The 16,687-nt window shown below is 41.0% G+C and overlaps 2 protein-coding genes across 6 annotated transcripts in view; one reads left to right on the top strand and one right to left on the bottom strand.

The window, feature by feature from the left end:
• Positions 1-14,618, bottom strand: part of MORN5 (MORN repeat containing 5) — a 14,767-nt gene extending 149 nt beyond the window's left edge. Inside the window, exons 1-5 of one of the 5 annotated variants that reach the window (XM_027470696.3) lie at positions 14,486-14,618; positions 14,221-14,368; positions 13,969-14,080; positions 13,054-13,185; positions 1,204-1,319 (exon numbers count right to left, since the gene is read on the bottom strand). In XM_027470696.3, the coding sequence (XP_027326497.3) occupies positions 1,240-1,319; positions 13,054-13,185; positions 13,969-14,080; positions 14,221-14,368; positions 14,486-14,589 (576 nt within the window). In that variant the 5' untranslated portion in view covers positions 14,590-14,618 and the 3' untranslated portion in view covers positions 1,204-1,239. Of the gene's footprint in view, positions 1,320-7,555; positions 7,891-8,006; positions 8,309-13,053; positions 13,186-13,968; positions 14,081-14,220; positions 14,369-14,444 lie in introns of those variants that run through there. The other 4 variants (XM_038164962.2, XM_027470697.3, XM_072025185.1 and 1 more) reach the window with 4 other exon arrangements.
• Positions 14,533-16,687, top strand: NDUFA8 (NADH:ubiquinone oxidoreductase subunit A8). Its single transcript, XM_005029536.6, has 4 exons — positions 14,533-14,689; positions 14,766-14,929; positions 15,787-15,952; positions 16,432-16,687. The coding sequence occupies exons 1-4, from the start codon at positions 14,588-14,590 to the stop codon at positions 16,567-16,569; spliced, it is 570 nt and encodes a 189-aa protein (XP_005029593.2). The 5' UTR covers positions 14,533-14,587; the 3' UTR covers positions 16,570-16,687.

Here is a 16,687-nt window from a genome sequence, read left to right as displayed (position 1 = left end):
TCATTCTCATTTTCTTCGTTTATTCAGTAATTGCCAAATAAGTCCTGGTGCAGCAATGCAGACTCCATGTATTAAACTTTTCCAGTTGCTATTTACAAAAACTTTTGCAGACAAAATCTGGTGAAGATAGGCAGTGAAAGGCTTTTCACTCGATTTTAATAAGGTAACTAAATATAGTGAGGGTCTGAAAGTGGAATGGTTTACAATTTTATTGCTTTTTTTTTTTTTTTTTCTTTTGGCTCACGCTGGTTAACCCCAATGCCCTAGCTAAAGGTGCTTACACAACTTACTAGTTGGGACGGGGGAGTGGGAATCAATCCTGCACTACTATCAGTGATATATCTGTAGGATGCCAACTATAGACACATCGGTTTTATTTCATCAGCCAATCATTTTGTTGTAGCATGTTGCAATTATGCATGTCTTGGCTACAATGGTTAAAAAATTCTCTAAATGAATGGACAGTCAAGACTAATATTTATTTTAAAAATTAAAACTAAATTGTAAGCACTTTTTTGTAAAACCAATGTCTGTTTTGTTACATACTTTTAATGTTGTGCTTTGTAAATGTCTTATTTGTGTAATAAATAAAGTTAATGCAAGTAGAAGTGCTGGCACTTACATCCAGAAAATGATGTAATTCCATTTTATTTTATTTTTAAATACTTTCTGGCTTACTAATCAAGCAGCAACCCACCCAGTTTTCCTCTTTTATTATTTTGTTAAACTCTGGCTTCAGGAGAGTTCAACAAACGTTCGTAGTAAATGGATATAATTTCCTAGTTAGCAAACCAGTCATTAAAGAATACCTCTGGTGTACATTATTACAATGATCAATCAATATCAAAGTACTGAGCAAAAAGAGAGGAAAGGAATTCACCAGGACAGCTAACTAAAATCTGGGAAAATAATGTTGATTAAGATGGATTTGAATGACTTCAACACTGAATCTGAGGCACTCTTTTTAACAAATTGTTTTCAAGCTTAATAACGTGTATATATACCACACTACACACCTCTCAGGAATATTACTGTGAGTACAGTCTGCTCTTTTTCCATGGCTTTTTCTCAGCATGACTGATTAAATGATTATTTCCATTTTTGTTTATGCTGACAAAGATGACGAAAAGATTATATTCCTGTAGAGGGAAGGGGTGATATAAATCTGTGTGGACAAATTAGACTTATTGTGAATCAGATTACCTGCTTTAGATTATTATTGTCTAGCAAAACCAATTTTCATGGTTTAGGTTTATGCCCAGTTGTTTCATCCTCAGCTTTCCGGCAGGTCCGAATGATCCACTCATGCTCATCATCATCTAAAAGGGAGAGAAAGAGAAGGCCAAATATCACCATTTCACACCTGCTTTTTGCATTACCAGGGTCCAGCTCAAACAATTTTTCCTTTGAGGAAAAAATATCCGTTCTTAGCCATTGGCATCTCTTAGAACACATTTTTGTTTCTTGAAAAGATTTTGTGCTGTTGTGTTGGAATGTGTCAAGGCAGGAGACACTGAATACATGGCAATGATTCTGAGTACTCAGCTATTTGATAGGATTAACATGGGCAGAACTGAAATTTATGCTCTTTTTGGAGTTTTTATGACCATTTACAGGAAATCTGTTGAAAATATCAGAAGTGAAGTTACACATTTTTGAATACTATGTCTGCATTGCTTGTCAGGTTATGAAAAGTGAAGGTAATGGAAAATCTACAGCCAAAGCCTAAGTTCTTCTCTTCCAGTTTTTCTTTCGGTGCTGTTTTTGAAATGTACATTATGATCGGTATCAATAAGCTGATATAGTACTGATGGGCGTGTTATAGATCATCTTCTGTGTCCCTTGTTAGTATTCATGTCTGTCATATTCTCAGAGAATAACAGTGTGAAAAGAAAAAAAAAAACAAAACAAAAAACAAAACAAAGATAATGTAGGAAAAAACAACTGTCCAGCGAAGTTTGAATAGAAATTGTGTGTATGATTACAAAAAACTAACGTGGCAAATATAAGTTGTGGCTTCTTTATTCCAGGGACTTAAATAGTCTTGTCTTCAAAAACTGTTCTGCAGACTTTTTTTTTTTCACTTGCTTAGGGGAAAAGTGATCTGTCTAGTAGACCAGGAAAAAACAAACTTCAAAAAGCCTTGGGAAAAAATCAAGGTATTGCTTAAAACAATACCTGTATTTATTTTTGTATAAATGAAATATATTAGAGCTGCTTCTTGTGTTTACCACTCTCTTAAGAAATTCACATTATCTGCTTGTGACATGTGCTTCTCACTTGCTTCCTCCTAAACCGTAAGCTTTTGTAGCAGCCTTTATTACCTGAAAGCCCAGATGGTTACAAGAAAGATGGAGCAGAGGGAGCTGTGATCATGGTGCTGTGAACACCACTTGGCATAGCTCATGATCCCACCTTGCACAGCTGAGAGCCCTGCTCAGTTAGGTCAAAACAGATCAAGAAAGAAGAATGCTGCTTGTAAGGAGTCAAATTTTCCTGGAAACCTTTTGGCTGGGGAGTTGTACCTTTCAGCTAAAGTGACATTGGTAGCATTTTGAATGTAAAGGTAGGAAGGTCCTGGGAGTGCAGCTGTGCTCATCTCAAAAGTGAATGGTCGCAGAAGGGTATGTGACAAACTAGTTCTGATGTACAAGAGTGTTCAAGTATGTGCCTAAATCTCAGTGACTCCCGTGTGTTTTTAATCAAGTCAGCTTTGTCTCTTTTTTTTTTTTTTTTTTTTTTTTTTTTTTTCCTTAATGCTGCCCTTCCCTATTTCTCCTTTCTGTTAAGTGAGCTGAGTGCAGGTCTTCCCTTCTCATAAGGTGCTGCTCACAAGGAGCTCTATTGGCATCCTAGTAAAAGCCTGCTAGAGTGAGGTCTGTGCCAAAGCATTCACCCCTTGTCTAAATGGCAGCACTTGACAAACAGTAGTCAGAAAGCTCTGTGAATTTCAGGAGGGTTTTCCTAGGAGCCACTTTCCCAGTCTGGTCTTTGCCTGCAGCCACTGGTCTCTAGTCATTGTGGCTGCTCATGCCGGCTGACCATGCCCCAGTGACTGTGCATGGGGTAGAAAACACGCCTGGACTGCCGTTGTTCCAACAGCCCAGGCTGTAGGTTTGCTTTAGTGACTGAATCATTTTGATAGAGCACCTAAGTACTGGTCTTTCTGTCGTGGACATGATACCTCTTTCACTATGTGTTATTTACTTTGAATTGAAAGGTCTGTAACAAAACACCCCATTTATGGCACATTTCTTATTCAGGCATAAACTAGGAGAAAATAAATGCTGGGAAATAAGCTAAAAAGAAAATTAAAAAGATAAGCAGTGAATCTTGCTTACAGACCACACAATCCTTACACAGGCAGAGATTCCATTGAGGGCTGCAGCAGGAATGCAAATGTGGTCCTTAAGCTTTCTTAAAAACAACATCAAAGCCATAATCAATGTGCTGGCTTTTGTTCTATGCACTAGGTGTTCCGGCTCTGTAATGATGCGATCACGTGAGCCCAGGCTATGACAGACTTTGTCCAGTCCGGGTATCTCTGCGGTTTTAGCTGGGATCTCCCTGACTAAGAAAAATAGTTTATCTGAGCTTGTAATAATCGCAAGGAAACGAAACTTTGCCTATTTCCATCACAGTGAAGGAATAAACAAGCTCTCCACATGCTACACGTCAGCACTATCTAGCTCATATTTGGGTAATGATATAATTGGCTCACCAAGTACTAATCAGTTCACCTTCCTAGTGAGAAATCTCTTGTGGTCACACAACAGCATCAGGGCTGTAGGCACTAAGAAAGGCAGATGCTACTTTTGGCTTTGTTTTATGGATTTCCACCACATCCTTGCTTTGCCTAGGTTGTTTCCTTCTGCACTCGATATTTTCCTGATCTTCTAGGAAAGCACACAAGGCTGATTGTGGTAGGGATTTTAGCCTCCACAAACCAGTCTCAAAACATCTCGGTTCATACAGGAATCTGAGCCCAGGCAAATTAAATTCATGTTCATAAACACTGCTTAACTTGCATATAGTTTAATCAGCTGCAAAAACTGAATGAGCTATATGAGTTTCAACTTTATACAAGAAAATGAATAATAGATGTAATGACTTCATATTCAAAAAATAATCTAAAGTAAATCCCAGAGATGCCATCCAACCCAAGCACACTGCACAACCGCTCCTTGGTCTAGGTAAGGGGAAATGAAAGCTTTGATCCAGCATAGCCAGAAGAACCACAAAACCAGACATCAGAATGGCTCCAGGGCTAGCTATGTGAGAAGAGGCAGAGAAATATTAGAATGTAAAGAGTTAAGCTATGGTAAAACATACTTTTGCTACACTAAAGAAGACTGGTTGATAATTACTGTAGTTTTAGGGCTATTTGAATCAGTGCAGCTGCAACCTCTTCAGTAGTAACCCCTGAAACAAGACAAACTGGGTTTATTGTACTGAACAAGTCTTAAAGCTCCTCCCTGATTGTTAGTAATTGGCAGCAATGGACTTAACAGCCTCTTGACTACCCTTTTTACACTCTACCTGACTGTGCAGCTAACAATTTAAATCACAGATGCCGATCCTTCTTTGTGGCAGCTGCTTGTTAACTACACGTTCCTCTTTTTCTGTCACTGGCTGCTTCCATAACCCTGCAACACCAGGGTTAGATTGGAGAATCACATTTCATCAATATTTAAAATGGAATTAAACCTTGAAGTTTGATTAATGCTACCAGATAGTGAGTTGTAATTACTATTTTGCAAATTGCGATTGTTTGAATATGTTAATATGATTGTCTAAGCACATCTTCACCTTCAGAAGTAATTTTCCCTTTAAAAAAGATTTGAAAAAAATACAAACTCTTTAATCAGTGGTAAATTATCACCCTGTGCACAATTAGGTAGTATGGGGTTCTTCACGTTGTGCACTGAATTTTGTGTCAGCATATTTATCTTTACAAGTTTATCCATTTTTTTTAGATTTTCCTCAGTAGAATATACAGTCATGGAACAGACTTTGCTGAAACAGGACTAATGTTTATGTTTGAAGGTAAAGAAAACAGCTTTGGCTGAAAATTTTATTGTAGTCTGGTGTCTCCCTTTTCAGTTAGTAAACATTAACAAATTATTTATTCAAAAGTTAGTGAAATATAACAATCATTATCACGACATACAACTGAAATCTTCAAAGAGAGAGAGATTGAGTTAGATCTTAATGGATGAGCTGTTAGAATACATGTAAGTATTGATTGATTCTTGTGAATTATTTCCTTATGCCTCAATCAAAAAAAATCAGTTTTCTACAACCCACAAGATACATTTTGAATATTGTGAGCCACATCCTCAGCCAGCCCAAACTGAGACAGCTCCTCTTTAATTTATATAATTAATTCAAGCTGTTTTCATTAAGCAGGCCCAAAGCATATGGGGCCAACCCTGGTAGCCACCTGCACAACCCATCCCCAGAACACCGTCTTTCCCCAGTGGATGATTGCCCTGGGGTGGAAATCCTAGTGCTCTGCTGTTAGACACTGCTTATGTGGTCAGCAGGTCAGTTGGGACAGAGAATTTTTAGGCACCTAAGACCCGGTTAAGCCCGTTGGTCCTACTGTGTTTCTGTAAGTAGCCGTTTTTGTATTAATTCTTCTTAACTACTTCTTTGTAAGTTTCTTCCTTGTTCTGAGTGGCTTTAGGGGAAGCTGCAAATAGCAGCAAAATTCAAGCAGTGCCTGTCAGAAATGCTGCTAGGTGTATTACGAGGTGCACTCAAGCTGCATCCCCCTCAAAACAGTGGATTTGAGCTCAACATTTCTGCAAAATGAAACCATTTGCCTAATTTCCAGTGTTCAGCTAATAGTGGCAGAAGAGACTTCCCCAACTACACACTCCCATTTTCTCTCTCAAGGGGGATTAGAAACAGCTGAAAATTCAGGGTGGGCTTGCTTCAGGGTGCTTCCAAAGGATGGCTTGAAAATACACTGTAATTTAGGTGCATTTAGTCTTCCTATATTAAATGCATATTGCAAAGTTTAGAATGATTTTCTCCTAGCTATCGCATTTCTGTATTGCTTCTGGAAACCTCAGCTGTTAGAGATTTCTTGGGACTCTTCATGCTTAGGTGTGTGCCGTGATGCAGACTGCCAGCAAAGAGCACTGTTGTCTTGCAGGCTTCAGGATTTGCCCTCTACCCAGTGCTTCCTCAGGAAGCCACCCAGAGGTGCACAGGAGGATGCACTGCATTGAACCTAGAACATTTAGTGGCTCACCCAGGGAAGAAGCTACACTGTTCACCTTAAAAGCCTTCCAGATGCTGTGGTCTGACTGTGTTAGGCCTTCATACTGCACTTTGCAGCTGTATGTGGTTCTGGTGTCTTAAAGGCTTTATCTACACTGGAGGCTTGATGTGCTACCCCTGCTGCACTCCAAAATTCTGATCCGTGGCTCCTTCCTCTGCTCAGTGGTGAACTGGGACCAGGCACAAGTGTGCATCATCCCTTTGTTCTCTCTTGCTGCTGTTCAAAGCCGTGTGAGCCAGGAGGGAAGTAGCTGTGCCCCAAAACATCCCTCCATCAGGACGACTGGAGGCTCACAACGCCCCTGTAGCTGTGCAGGCATGGCCGTGTGTCACAGCAGCTTTCCATGAACACGGTTTGTCAGAGCGGGTGTTTACAGTAGACAATCCTTGAACTAGAGCTGAGTTTCCTCTCTGTTTGTAGAGGGCCAGGCACACACAGAACATTGTAAACAACAATATCAGTTAATTCTTTCACATGCCTGACTCCTCCCATCACCCGCAGTGCAGTTTATCATGTTCTTCCACTGCACAATTACAATCATATGTGATAGCATCTCAGCCATGGATTCTGCCTGGCACACCCCTTTCATTTCCACTGCCCCTCTGGGTCCCTAGCACCACTTTCCTTACTGTGCCTGACCTCACCAACATCAAGGCTGGCAAGAAAATGGAAAACATGTTTTCAATTAACCTTTGCTTCCACCCACAAATTCTCACCCTTCCATTTACATTTAATTACTGTAATTCCAAAATGGCCCAAAAATGAACTTTCCATGTCTTGTAAAACTTGTTTGCGCATGAACTGTATAGCTGACTATAAGTGCCTATAAGAACTGTGTATAACCTGTCTAATGGATTCACAATGGGATGGCTAGCACACAAACAAAGTTGTTTTTCTTGGCATGCCACTATTTGGAACTGAGATTTTCACAGTTTTCAAAACGATAAGTATTTTAAGACCAGGAAACCACAAGGAACAACACACTTGCAAAAGCCATAGCTACTGAAATTCCTGTAATGACTTGTATCATGATGCATATATTAATATTATCATTGCTGGTTATAGTGTTGAATATAAATCATGTTGTTTCATAATCTATTTTCCTGAATGGAAGATATTTTATATTAAAACACAAAAACCAGATTTAATATAAAAATATTTTCTTGGTTACATAAACGAGGGGGCTCCAACTATGCCTGTCACCTGAATAGACTTTGATACAGAGAAAGACGTAAGTATGCATTTTGCAATGGCATTCAAAATGTGCCTGATCTTAACACGTCTATATAAAAAGAAAGGAAAAGAGCAGACAAAAGGTAGGAGAATCAGTCCAACCTTAAAAAAGGTGTTCAGGGTAGAATAATAAAAGATATGAAGCTACTTCTCTTAGGAGTCTGGGATCTTCTCTTTAAGCAGACTCAATTTCCTTCTCTCCGACATTCATTCTCTTGTTGTGCCCATTCAGCTGTCTCCAGAACGATATGTGCTGATGTTCTGCCTCTCTGCCTCTTAACATTTGGGTCCTCAACTAATTTATTTGTTGAGCACTGTGGATTATTTATGCCCAAAGCTCTTACATCAGGCCAAAAGCCACCTATCTAAAAAAAAATAGCAGGAAATAGGCAAGAGACACTTGGAGATCCAGATGAAAGTGTTATGATAAAATTTCTAACCTTCCTTGTGGTGTAATATTTTTCAAGTTTTCTTACTATCACAGAAGCAATGAGTCTGGAAAGCAAGTACCAGAAAACTGCAGTTTTATAGGAATGTTGGCAGAACAGCTATCCTAGGACTAACTGCAAGGGCAAAAAAGTATATGGGGGATGGAGGAGACGAGACCAAACAGTGAATTTGTATGGACTTGTGTAGAGCCTAGAGGGTAAAGAAAACAAGCTGAGTGCAGTGGCAGAGAGACAAAATACTTATTGCAAAGGTATTTTGGAGGAATTTCTATAAAACAGGCCAGAAAGATGGGTCAGCAGTAATCAGAGGAGAACACGAGGACAAGAGCTTCAGCTGTTGGAAGAAAAGCAAAAAGCTTCTGACTTTCACATGCTCGACTGGTGTAAATGGAGAGTAGTATTGGCTCTCTATTTTACTAAACCCCTTTTTCAGAAATAAGTTTGCTAGCCAAAGTAAAGAGAAAAAGATCAATGGAGAGCAATAAATGGCATTTAACATAAAAATACATGAAATTTACAATTCAGTTAACTTGTCAAATGTTAAAAAATCAGCAAACAATAGACACAATTTGTTTTGTTCAGAGCCCAGAGGTAGAGACCAAATTCTCTAAATTAATTTCTGCAAAAGCTGTTTTTTTTTTTTTTTTCCAAACAGGTCTGGATCCTATTCGTTGTAGAATATACTGATTACCAACTATTTTTAAGAGCTTTACACAAACATTATTTCTTTTGTTGTGTGAAATGCAGAATCAGCCATCTGGCAAATGCCCCAGAGCTAAAATCTTTTACATGACATATAATTCAAAATGATTAAATATACAACAGAAAATAGCTATAGCATTGCACTTAAAATAGCATGAACTTTTACTGCCGATCAAAACTGATTTCTTTAGCTTAACAAGTATCCAAAGAACAATTATTTGAAGAGCTTTTAAGAGTTTCAATATGTAGGAACTAAACCTCATCTAAATTCAGTATCTTAAGTCAAATAAAAAAGAAACAAATGTACAAAAGATTAAATGGTCCTGTGTTATAAGTAGACATTTAAATCTATGGGAAGCTAAATTCATTCGAACAAAAATACTATATTCCCTGTGTATGTGTATTGCTGAGGCTTTCCTCTCCACTGCTAAGGGCATCTGCCAAAACAACTCTTACATTCTTAGGCAATGACTAGGGACTAGCCTGGAATCAGACTGTTCATCCACTCCCTCCATCATCAGAATGGGCAATTTCAAAGAAGAACAGGGAATAAAGCTCAGTGCATGATCCCTAACTGCAGTCAATCTTTTTTTTTTCTTTCTTTTTTTTTTTTTTCTTCCCTGCACCACAGTCAACTATAAGTTAAACTTGCTGTCTTTTCTCCAGAAATACTCCAGGCCTGAAAAATTGCCAGGTCCTCATCCCACACCCAATTCTCCAGTAGTTTATGAGAAAGAGCACGCAAACATCTGCATGTATTTGGGGTACATGAGGGTAGGTACAGAAATATTACCCTGCGTAATTATTGAGTGGTTATGGCTCTGTTTCTGAACTACATTTTTCAGACAAGTCAATGTCTACTTTTCTCAGAAAGCACTTGGTGCAAGTCACTGCTGAGCTTTAAGACAAAAAAAAAAAAGTCTAAATGTAGATTCATCTCATGGATTTACATACTTGGATAAGCCTGAAATGGATGAATAGATCTCTGACTTTCAACAAAAATTGCTTCTAAATTCTTTCAGACCAAGCATGAGAACCTTCATGCCTAGGTAACAACGTGAGGAAACTCTAAGGCCATGATTACTAGGACTTAGAATTAAAATGTGTTCTCAAACTTGCCTGTGGAGTTGGGTCAGCCTCAAAACCAAGGAACCTTGGATGTCCTAAAACCAGTCTTCTTAAAACTAGAATAAAATTATATTCTTGATTCTTGACCTTTTCAGGTTATAATGATTCCTGAAGCAGCAGGACTTTCCCTGCTGCTTTTTATGAGACTTTCAGGTTTGTAGAAATCCTAAGCTGATTGCTGGCTGGCTTGGGACTGCAGCAATACCAAAACCACTCCTCCTAATAGGCACTTTTCCTTGGTTTTCTGGGCCTAATCCTGCTCTTAGTTACACGTATATTAATTCAGATACCTTACTGAGTTTAAAGTGTAAAGTCAGACTCTGGGTCTTCCTCTTCTTGATCTTATATGAAGAGATGCACATATTTCAGGTAATACTGGCTGCAGTATAGAAAGCTACCCTATGCACCATATTCATGCTAATTAAGCCTAAAAATGGAACATGAAAATAGAAGCACAAATATTATCATGCTCTTGCTCTTTGTAGTATGATTTATACTATTTAACCCAGCATCAGGGTAGGTGCAGGAGAAACATCAGTTTTCATCAGAAGTATCTTTGCTTTTCATCAGAAGAAAGGTGACTCAGGCAATCTCCTATCATCCTTTCCTCAGGAGAACAAGATTTCTGTTTCTGACAGTATTTTATCTTTGAAAGCTATGGGCCTCTCCAATATTTGTGGGTCCTAAAATCTGAATCATTTCTCTTCTTGTACCTCCCTGCTTTGCATTAAACATAACGTCATATATTTCCTACTTCTCACTGGAAAAATGGGAAATCTTCCCATCTTTCTATTGACCAAACTCGTTCACAAAGATGCCAGGAGTCCAATTTTTTTTTTGGGGGGAATACTCTGAGTGAAACAGGAGGCTAGTCCCAGAGCCTATTCAAAATAAACAACGTATCTTCTTACAAATGAGTATTCCTATTCTTATTTATGTGTCCAATTTTGTGTACTTCACAATACAAGAGAAAAAAAAAGAAAAGATTGAGGAACACATGAGGAATCAAGAGAAATTTGAGCATCCCCAAGGAAACGGAGGTTTAGGGATGGAGTAATAACTGCAAGATTGCAATGAGAATTTGGAAAACTTTGCTAGATAAAAAGTATAACAAAACTGTTGCTGTCATTTCGTTCCCTGGACCTGATTATATTTTCATGATGGGCCTTTGCACTGCTTTAACTGTAAGAGCTTTAAGTAAATGAGGATCAGACCTCCATGCTAGTGAAATGCAAAGCTTGCCAAATTTAACAGGAGTCTCTACGGTACTCTACAAACACTCATCCTGACAAAGAAGCGGTGGAAGCAAACTCAGTAATTTCAAATGGAGTCTATTTGTTTCTCTTCTGGAATGATACCTGGATGCTGCCAATTTGGCAGGAAAGCCAGTGCCAAGGCAGTATGCTTCCTTGCCCTGTTTCCCCAACAGCCAAGAAACAATCAGCAATTGCTTCATAATAGGGCCAGGGTGAAAGGTGAGAACTGGAGTATTCTTAAAGCCTGCTTCCAGACCTGAGGAAGATAGTGTCATTTTGGTAAACCTGTCAAGCTGTTGTAAGAACTTCCTGAATGCTTCCTACCATCTGCTTTTGATGCTTTCAAGACTTGGCTGGAAGCCTGGAGGTTTTCCTGCTCCTTCCTGCCCAACCTATAATGGAGTAATTCTGGATCTGTTCCCTGTCATTCCAGCCTCTTCCTCAGTTTCTTCTGCTTACAGCTGGGGTTTTTAATTTTTTTTTTTTTAAACTGCAGTGGCCTTGTGCCCTGAATCATCTCTCCTGGGGCAGTAAGAGTTCCTCTGATGTTGAACAAGTGCCGGGTTTTTCAATTGTGTTCATGTTCTTAAGAGGAAGGGTCTGGCCTACATGACACATTCCTTCTTCACGCTCACATCAACAAGTTTAACTGTGTGTACACGGCTCTCAATGGAACGGTCACACAAAGCACATCCCCAACAACTCTGTCGGACTGCATGCTGTGCTGGTCTGGTCGGTGAATATTGATTGATATAATTTGTAGAGTTTGAGATAAATGTCATCAAGGACAATGAGTTCAAAGAACAGATTAAAAAACAATAAATTGAATTCCAAGGCGTTCCCTCCTGTACTAATCTGTGTAGGTTCCTGTGTTTTTGGAAAGCATGTTGCTTATCTTCCTCATCAGTAGGCCCACTGCATTCCAGTACTTTGGATCAATGCCATTTGTAATAATCTAGATCAGTTTTTATTCAACGTTTATAAAACAGGCCATGTATCATAGGGTATATTTTATAGCAGATGGTATCTCCAATTCATTTAAGCCCCCTCCTTCACTTCCCTCCTCCAATATCACAGTGCATACTTACAAAAGCTCTTGAAAGTAGAGCTGAGCAGATTTTTTTTCAACAAATAGTAAATTTGCTGAAAAATAGTTTCCAAGAAACAAAACGGTTAAACTGCGGCACGCTGAAACTGAAATGTTCTGTCTTCTAGAAATACCACATCTTCCAATTTAGATGTTTGAGGAAAAAAAAAAAAGAAAGAAAAAAAAAGTGTGTGGTTGCTTTGAAAAGCATTTTCATTAAAAAAAAAATAATAATTTCACTTAAAAAAGGGTGATAGGTTAAATAATCAGAACACAAAGCATTTGCTTCAGGTCATATTACGTTTTTGAGTTATCCCAGTGTCAACCATTTAGGGATCTTCTGTGTGTATTTAATTTGAAAAGTTTCTCAATTTTCCTCAAGGTTTGTTAATTTGGGGACTGATCCACAAGACCTAATATTTGCCAGATTCTACTCTAAACACAGCTCTAGAAGGTGCCAAGAAAGTTTCCTATTCAGCAAGGCATTTAAACATAGCCCAAAGACCCATTTAAATAAAGTGGACTGTTCTAACATTTAAAGATAAGCACATACTTAACCTCTTTGCTGATCGCAACAGAGTTTATTCATTTTCAGGATCAATGATGTACATCTTAGTACAGTCCCTTTGCTTGAGATTGTAATGGAAGGGATTGATTTTCCTGATATTAAGATATTCAATGGTAATAAACTTTAGGTATTACTTCACTGTAATTTTGCAAAATATAATTTGTACAACTCTGAGGAAACATAAATAGCTGATAAAATTAAAATCTAAGATACTTTAGCTCAGTGATAACAGGACGCAATCATGGACTTTAAAAAAAACAACTTCAGTTTTAATCATACATCCTAGAAGATCTGACAAATACACTTACTGAAATTTACCTTACAGAAGTCAATCATACCTGCGTTTCTCAGAAACCTCATTTTGTAGTCAACGACAATTCTGGTTTCAGGGTTATAGAATCCATCACCACAGTCGTAACATCCTGCTGGGATTTTTCTAGGAGGATCTAGATTTGTAAGCTGAGAAATGCCTGAATTAAAAACAACAACAAAGGATTTGCTTTGTTTTGTGTTTTTTTGTTTTTTCCTGTATTCATGCCTTTGTCTAAATAAATAACAAACGTTACATCTCCATAGCATTTGCTATACAAACAATATAATTGGTTTACAACAAATTTTATAAAACATTTTTTTTCAATTTTGCAGATGTAGAAAATGAAAATGGAGGAATTATGCACAAAATTTATGGGGTAAAAATATATCATTTTGATTTCCTCAAAGTCCTGTGACTCAGACCACTATGCCAACATTACAAATATGACTCCAAACTACAGAATGGGGCCAGGAGAGTCTTGCTGGCCTCGCAGAACTACTACACGTCATCCTAAAATATTCTATTTATAAAGGGTATTTTATGTATTATGTTACACGTTTCACTCACTTGTTCCTTAGAGATCTTTTTGTGTTTTTACTATGGGCAAATACGGTTCTAAAAGTCTTTTGTGGAAATATAGACTAGACACACGCGTTCATGGTGGTTCCTGTTAAAAAGCTATGCGGGGTAGGTGCGTTCAAACTTTATTTGGTGTTTGGTGCTTGGGTGTTAACTGCTTCTGTTCAACGTGTCTGTACTGAAGGCATGTGGTTCATGTAGGGGAAGGTGGAACCCACTCGTTGGGGTATGGCGAGGCACTGGTAAGGCCGAAATCAACCACACGCTGCGGCTGCACGGTGCCCGTCTGGAGGAACGGATGCTCCTGGAGCACAGCCCTCAGCTCGGCTCCTTGCTCAGGACCACAGCCGGGGTTTGGTACCTGCGGGCTTGAGGCCGGAGCAGATTTCTGTGTAGAACCTCCTGTCGTAGCCGTCGCAGTAATGCCACTTCTCGTCCTGGTACTCGAGCCCATCTGCGAAAGTGTATTTCCCCTGCCAACACAAGCAGAGGGGGGCACGGGAGGAGACTGGGGGGGGACAGAACAAACTGGGGGGGGACAGAACAACCGTGGGGGACACGGGCCGAGCGCCAGCGCCCCCCAGCCGCCCCCCAGCCCCGGGGATCGCGGTACCTCAGCGGGCACCCCGCGGTGCCACAGCGCCCGGTATCTGCCGCCGCCGGGGAAGAGCAGCTCGCCCTCGCCGTGAAACATCCCGTCCTTCAGCTCGCCCCGGTACTCGGTGCCGGTGGGCAGCGTGTAGGAGCCCCGTCCTTCCATCCTGCGATGCCACACGGGGCTGTCAGCGCGGAGAGCCCCCCGGCAGCACCCCCTCCTCCTCGCCCCACCGCCCCCACCTGCCGCGCACGGTCTCCCCGCAGTAGCGCCCGCCCGTCACCTCCATGGCGGCGCCTCCGTTGTCGCCATGGCAACACCGCTGAGGGCGGCCCCGAGCCGAGCCTCCCGCGCACGCGCCCTCCCTCCCCTCAGGCGGCCGCGCATGCGCGGTGCCGGCCGGGCGCTGAGGGGAGCTCAAGGAGACGGCGCCGCCATGGCGGGCGGCCCGGGGCTGCCCTCGCTGGAGGAGCTGGAGGTGCCTGAGGTGAGTGAGCGGCCCCGCGGGGCGGCCCCCGGCCCCCGCCCGGCCTCCATTGCCGCTCTGCTCCGCTGTACTGCAGGTGAGAGTCAGCTCGGCCGTGCTGAAGGCCGCGGCCCACCACTACGGCTCGCAGTGCGACCGGCCCAACAAGGAGTTCATGCTGTGCCGCTGGGAGGAGAAGGACCCGCGGCGCTGCCTGCGCGAGGGCCGCCAGGTCAACCAGTGCGCCCTCGACTTCTTCAGGTGAGCCGCCCCCTCCCGGGGTCTCGCTGCCGCTGCCCGGCTCCTGGAGGCACGGCCGGTGCCCTTGAGGAAGGGGCGCAGTCGCTGGAGAAAAGGTTGTGCTGTTATTTTATTCTTTGCATGGTTAAATCTCGGGTTGTGCTTTCCCTCAGAGCTCCATGGGCTCAGCTGCAGGGTGAGTGGCTCCAGGGATTTGTCAGGTTAAAAGAGGAAGGCCCTCAGGGGTCATAGGCTTTGCTGTTTCTGCACCTTGCAGCTGTGTTATGGGATCTAGGAAACCAGCCTAAGTTTTACTTCGTCTGTCCTGGGTTTTGTATGCATGCTGTTATAGAAACTTAGGTTTGAAATCGATGTCTTGTGACAAAAACATAGGGCATGGCATGTGTTGGGATCTTAGGCTGCTGGTAAAGGGCTGTGTTAATTAGTTCAAAGTCTGTCCTCTTCCAGCGTAGCAGCCAGCCAGTAATCAAAAACCTCTGTCCTAAGTGTGTCTTCTCGAATTTAAGATTTCCAACTGATTTGGAAGTAGCGCATGTTATACAACGCTTCAATACGTTACCTAGCAAAGCAAACACCCGATGTGGGGGAGCTGTGTACATCTACGTAGGAAGAACACCTTCCACATACTGGTGAAGTTATCATTATCCCTACTTGTAGCTACAGTGCTACAAACTGCAGTGGTATTGGCACAAAGTTCTGTTCAATGGTGCTTTAAATACTGACTTCTGAAGTTTTTAAGTGTTTTTGAGAACAACTACAAAAAACATTTTAGCACAAGTTGAGGCTTGAATGAGTAAGAGAGAAAACATTAAAACTACAATGGTTGCTGAACGTTTTCTTTCTGTGTTGTCTTGCAGGAAGATTAAGACTCACTGTGCAGAGCCATTTACTGAATACTGGACGTGCATTGACTATACCAACTTGCAGGAGCTTCGTCGATGCCGAAAGCAGCAGGCAGTGTTTGATAACTGTGTGCTAGAGAAGTTGGGTTGGGTGAGACCTGAACTGGGAGATCTCTCTAAGGTAACTTCCTATCTCTTGGGTTGGATAGCCAGGTTCTTCTTCCCCTATGTGCATTTTTCCGGACCGGGTCTCAAACTTTCCACACCTAGAAGGTGATGTATGAACTCAACACTGGAAAATTGTGGATTTTACTAAATGCAGGACTCTTCTAGCATTCTGTAGGGTTGGGAGTGAATGCATGGCTTTCATGGAGGACCTGCACTTTTCTCACACAATTCTAGCTACTCTTCTTGCTTTTTCTAATGCAGATACTTTTTCTTCAGGAGTGAGGCTCACATGTTCATAGAACTACAATGTAGCTATGAATAAAGTGTCCCTCTTCTCCATTTATTTAAAGTACTTTGCAGATAGGAGCTCTTATCGGATCAATGATGTATCCCTAGCGTGGTTTGGTGGTACCTCCATTAAAGTCTGACTTAATCTAGCTTTTCTGTTAAATGCTGTAAGAAGTTGTATCATTCCTTTCTTTTTCTTTCCAGGTCACAAAAGTGAAGACGGACCGACCTATCCCTGACAATGTCTATCATTCTAGGCCTAGACCAGAACCAAATCCACCCATTGAAGGAGAGCTGAAGCCTTCTCCATATGGCAGTAGGCTATTTTTCTGGTCCTGGTAAAGTGGGCAAACTATCCTGTAATTAAAATGCAAAGATATGTTGCTCTCAAATGTAAATTGTTCAGTATACGTTGGGTATAACTTTAAATGTAATGATTAAAAAGAAAAAACAAACAAAA

Source organism: Anas platyrhynchos, chromosome 18 (genome assembly GCF_047663525.1).
Source record: "Anas platyrhynchos isolate ZD024472 breed Pekin duck chromosome 18, IASCAAS_PekinDuck_T2T, whole genome shotgun sequence".
Lineage (NCBI taxonomy): Eukaryota > Metazoa > Chordata > Aves > Anseriformes > Anatidae > Anas > Anas platyrhynchos.
Note: the sequence above shows the minus strand (reverse complement) of the source record. Positions and strands in the feature narration are given on the sequence as shown.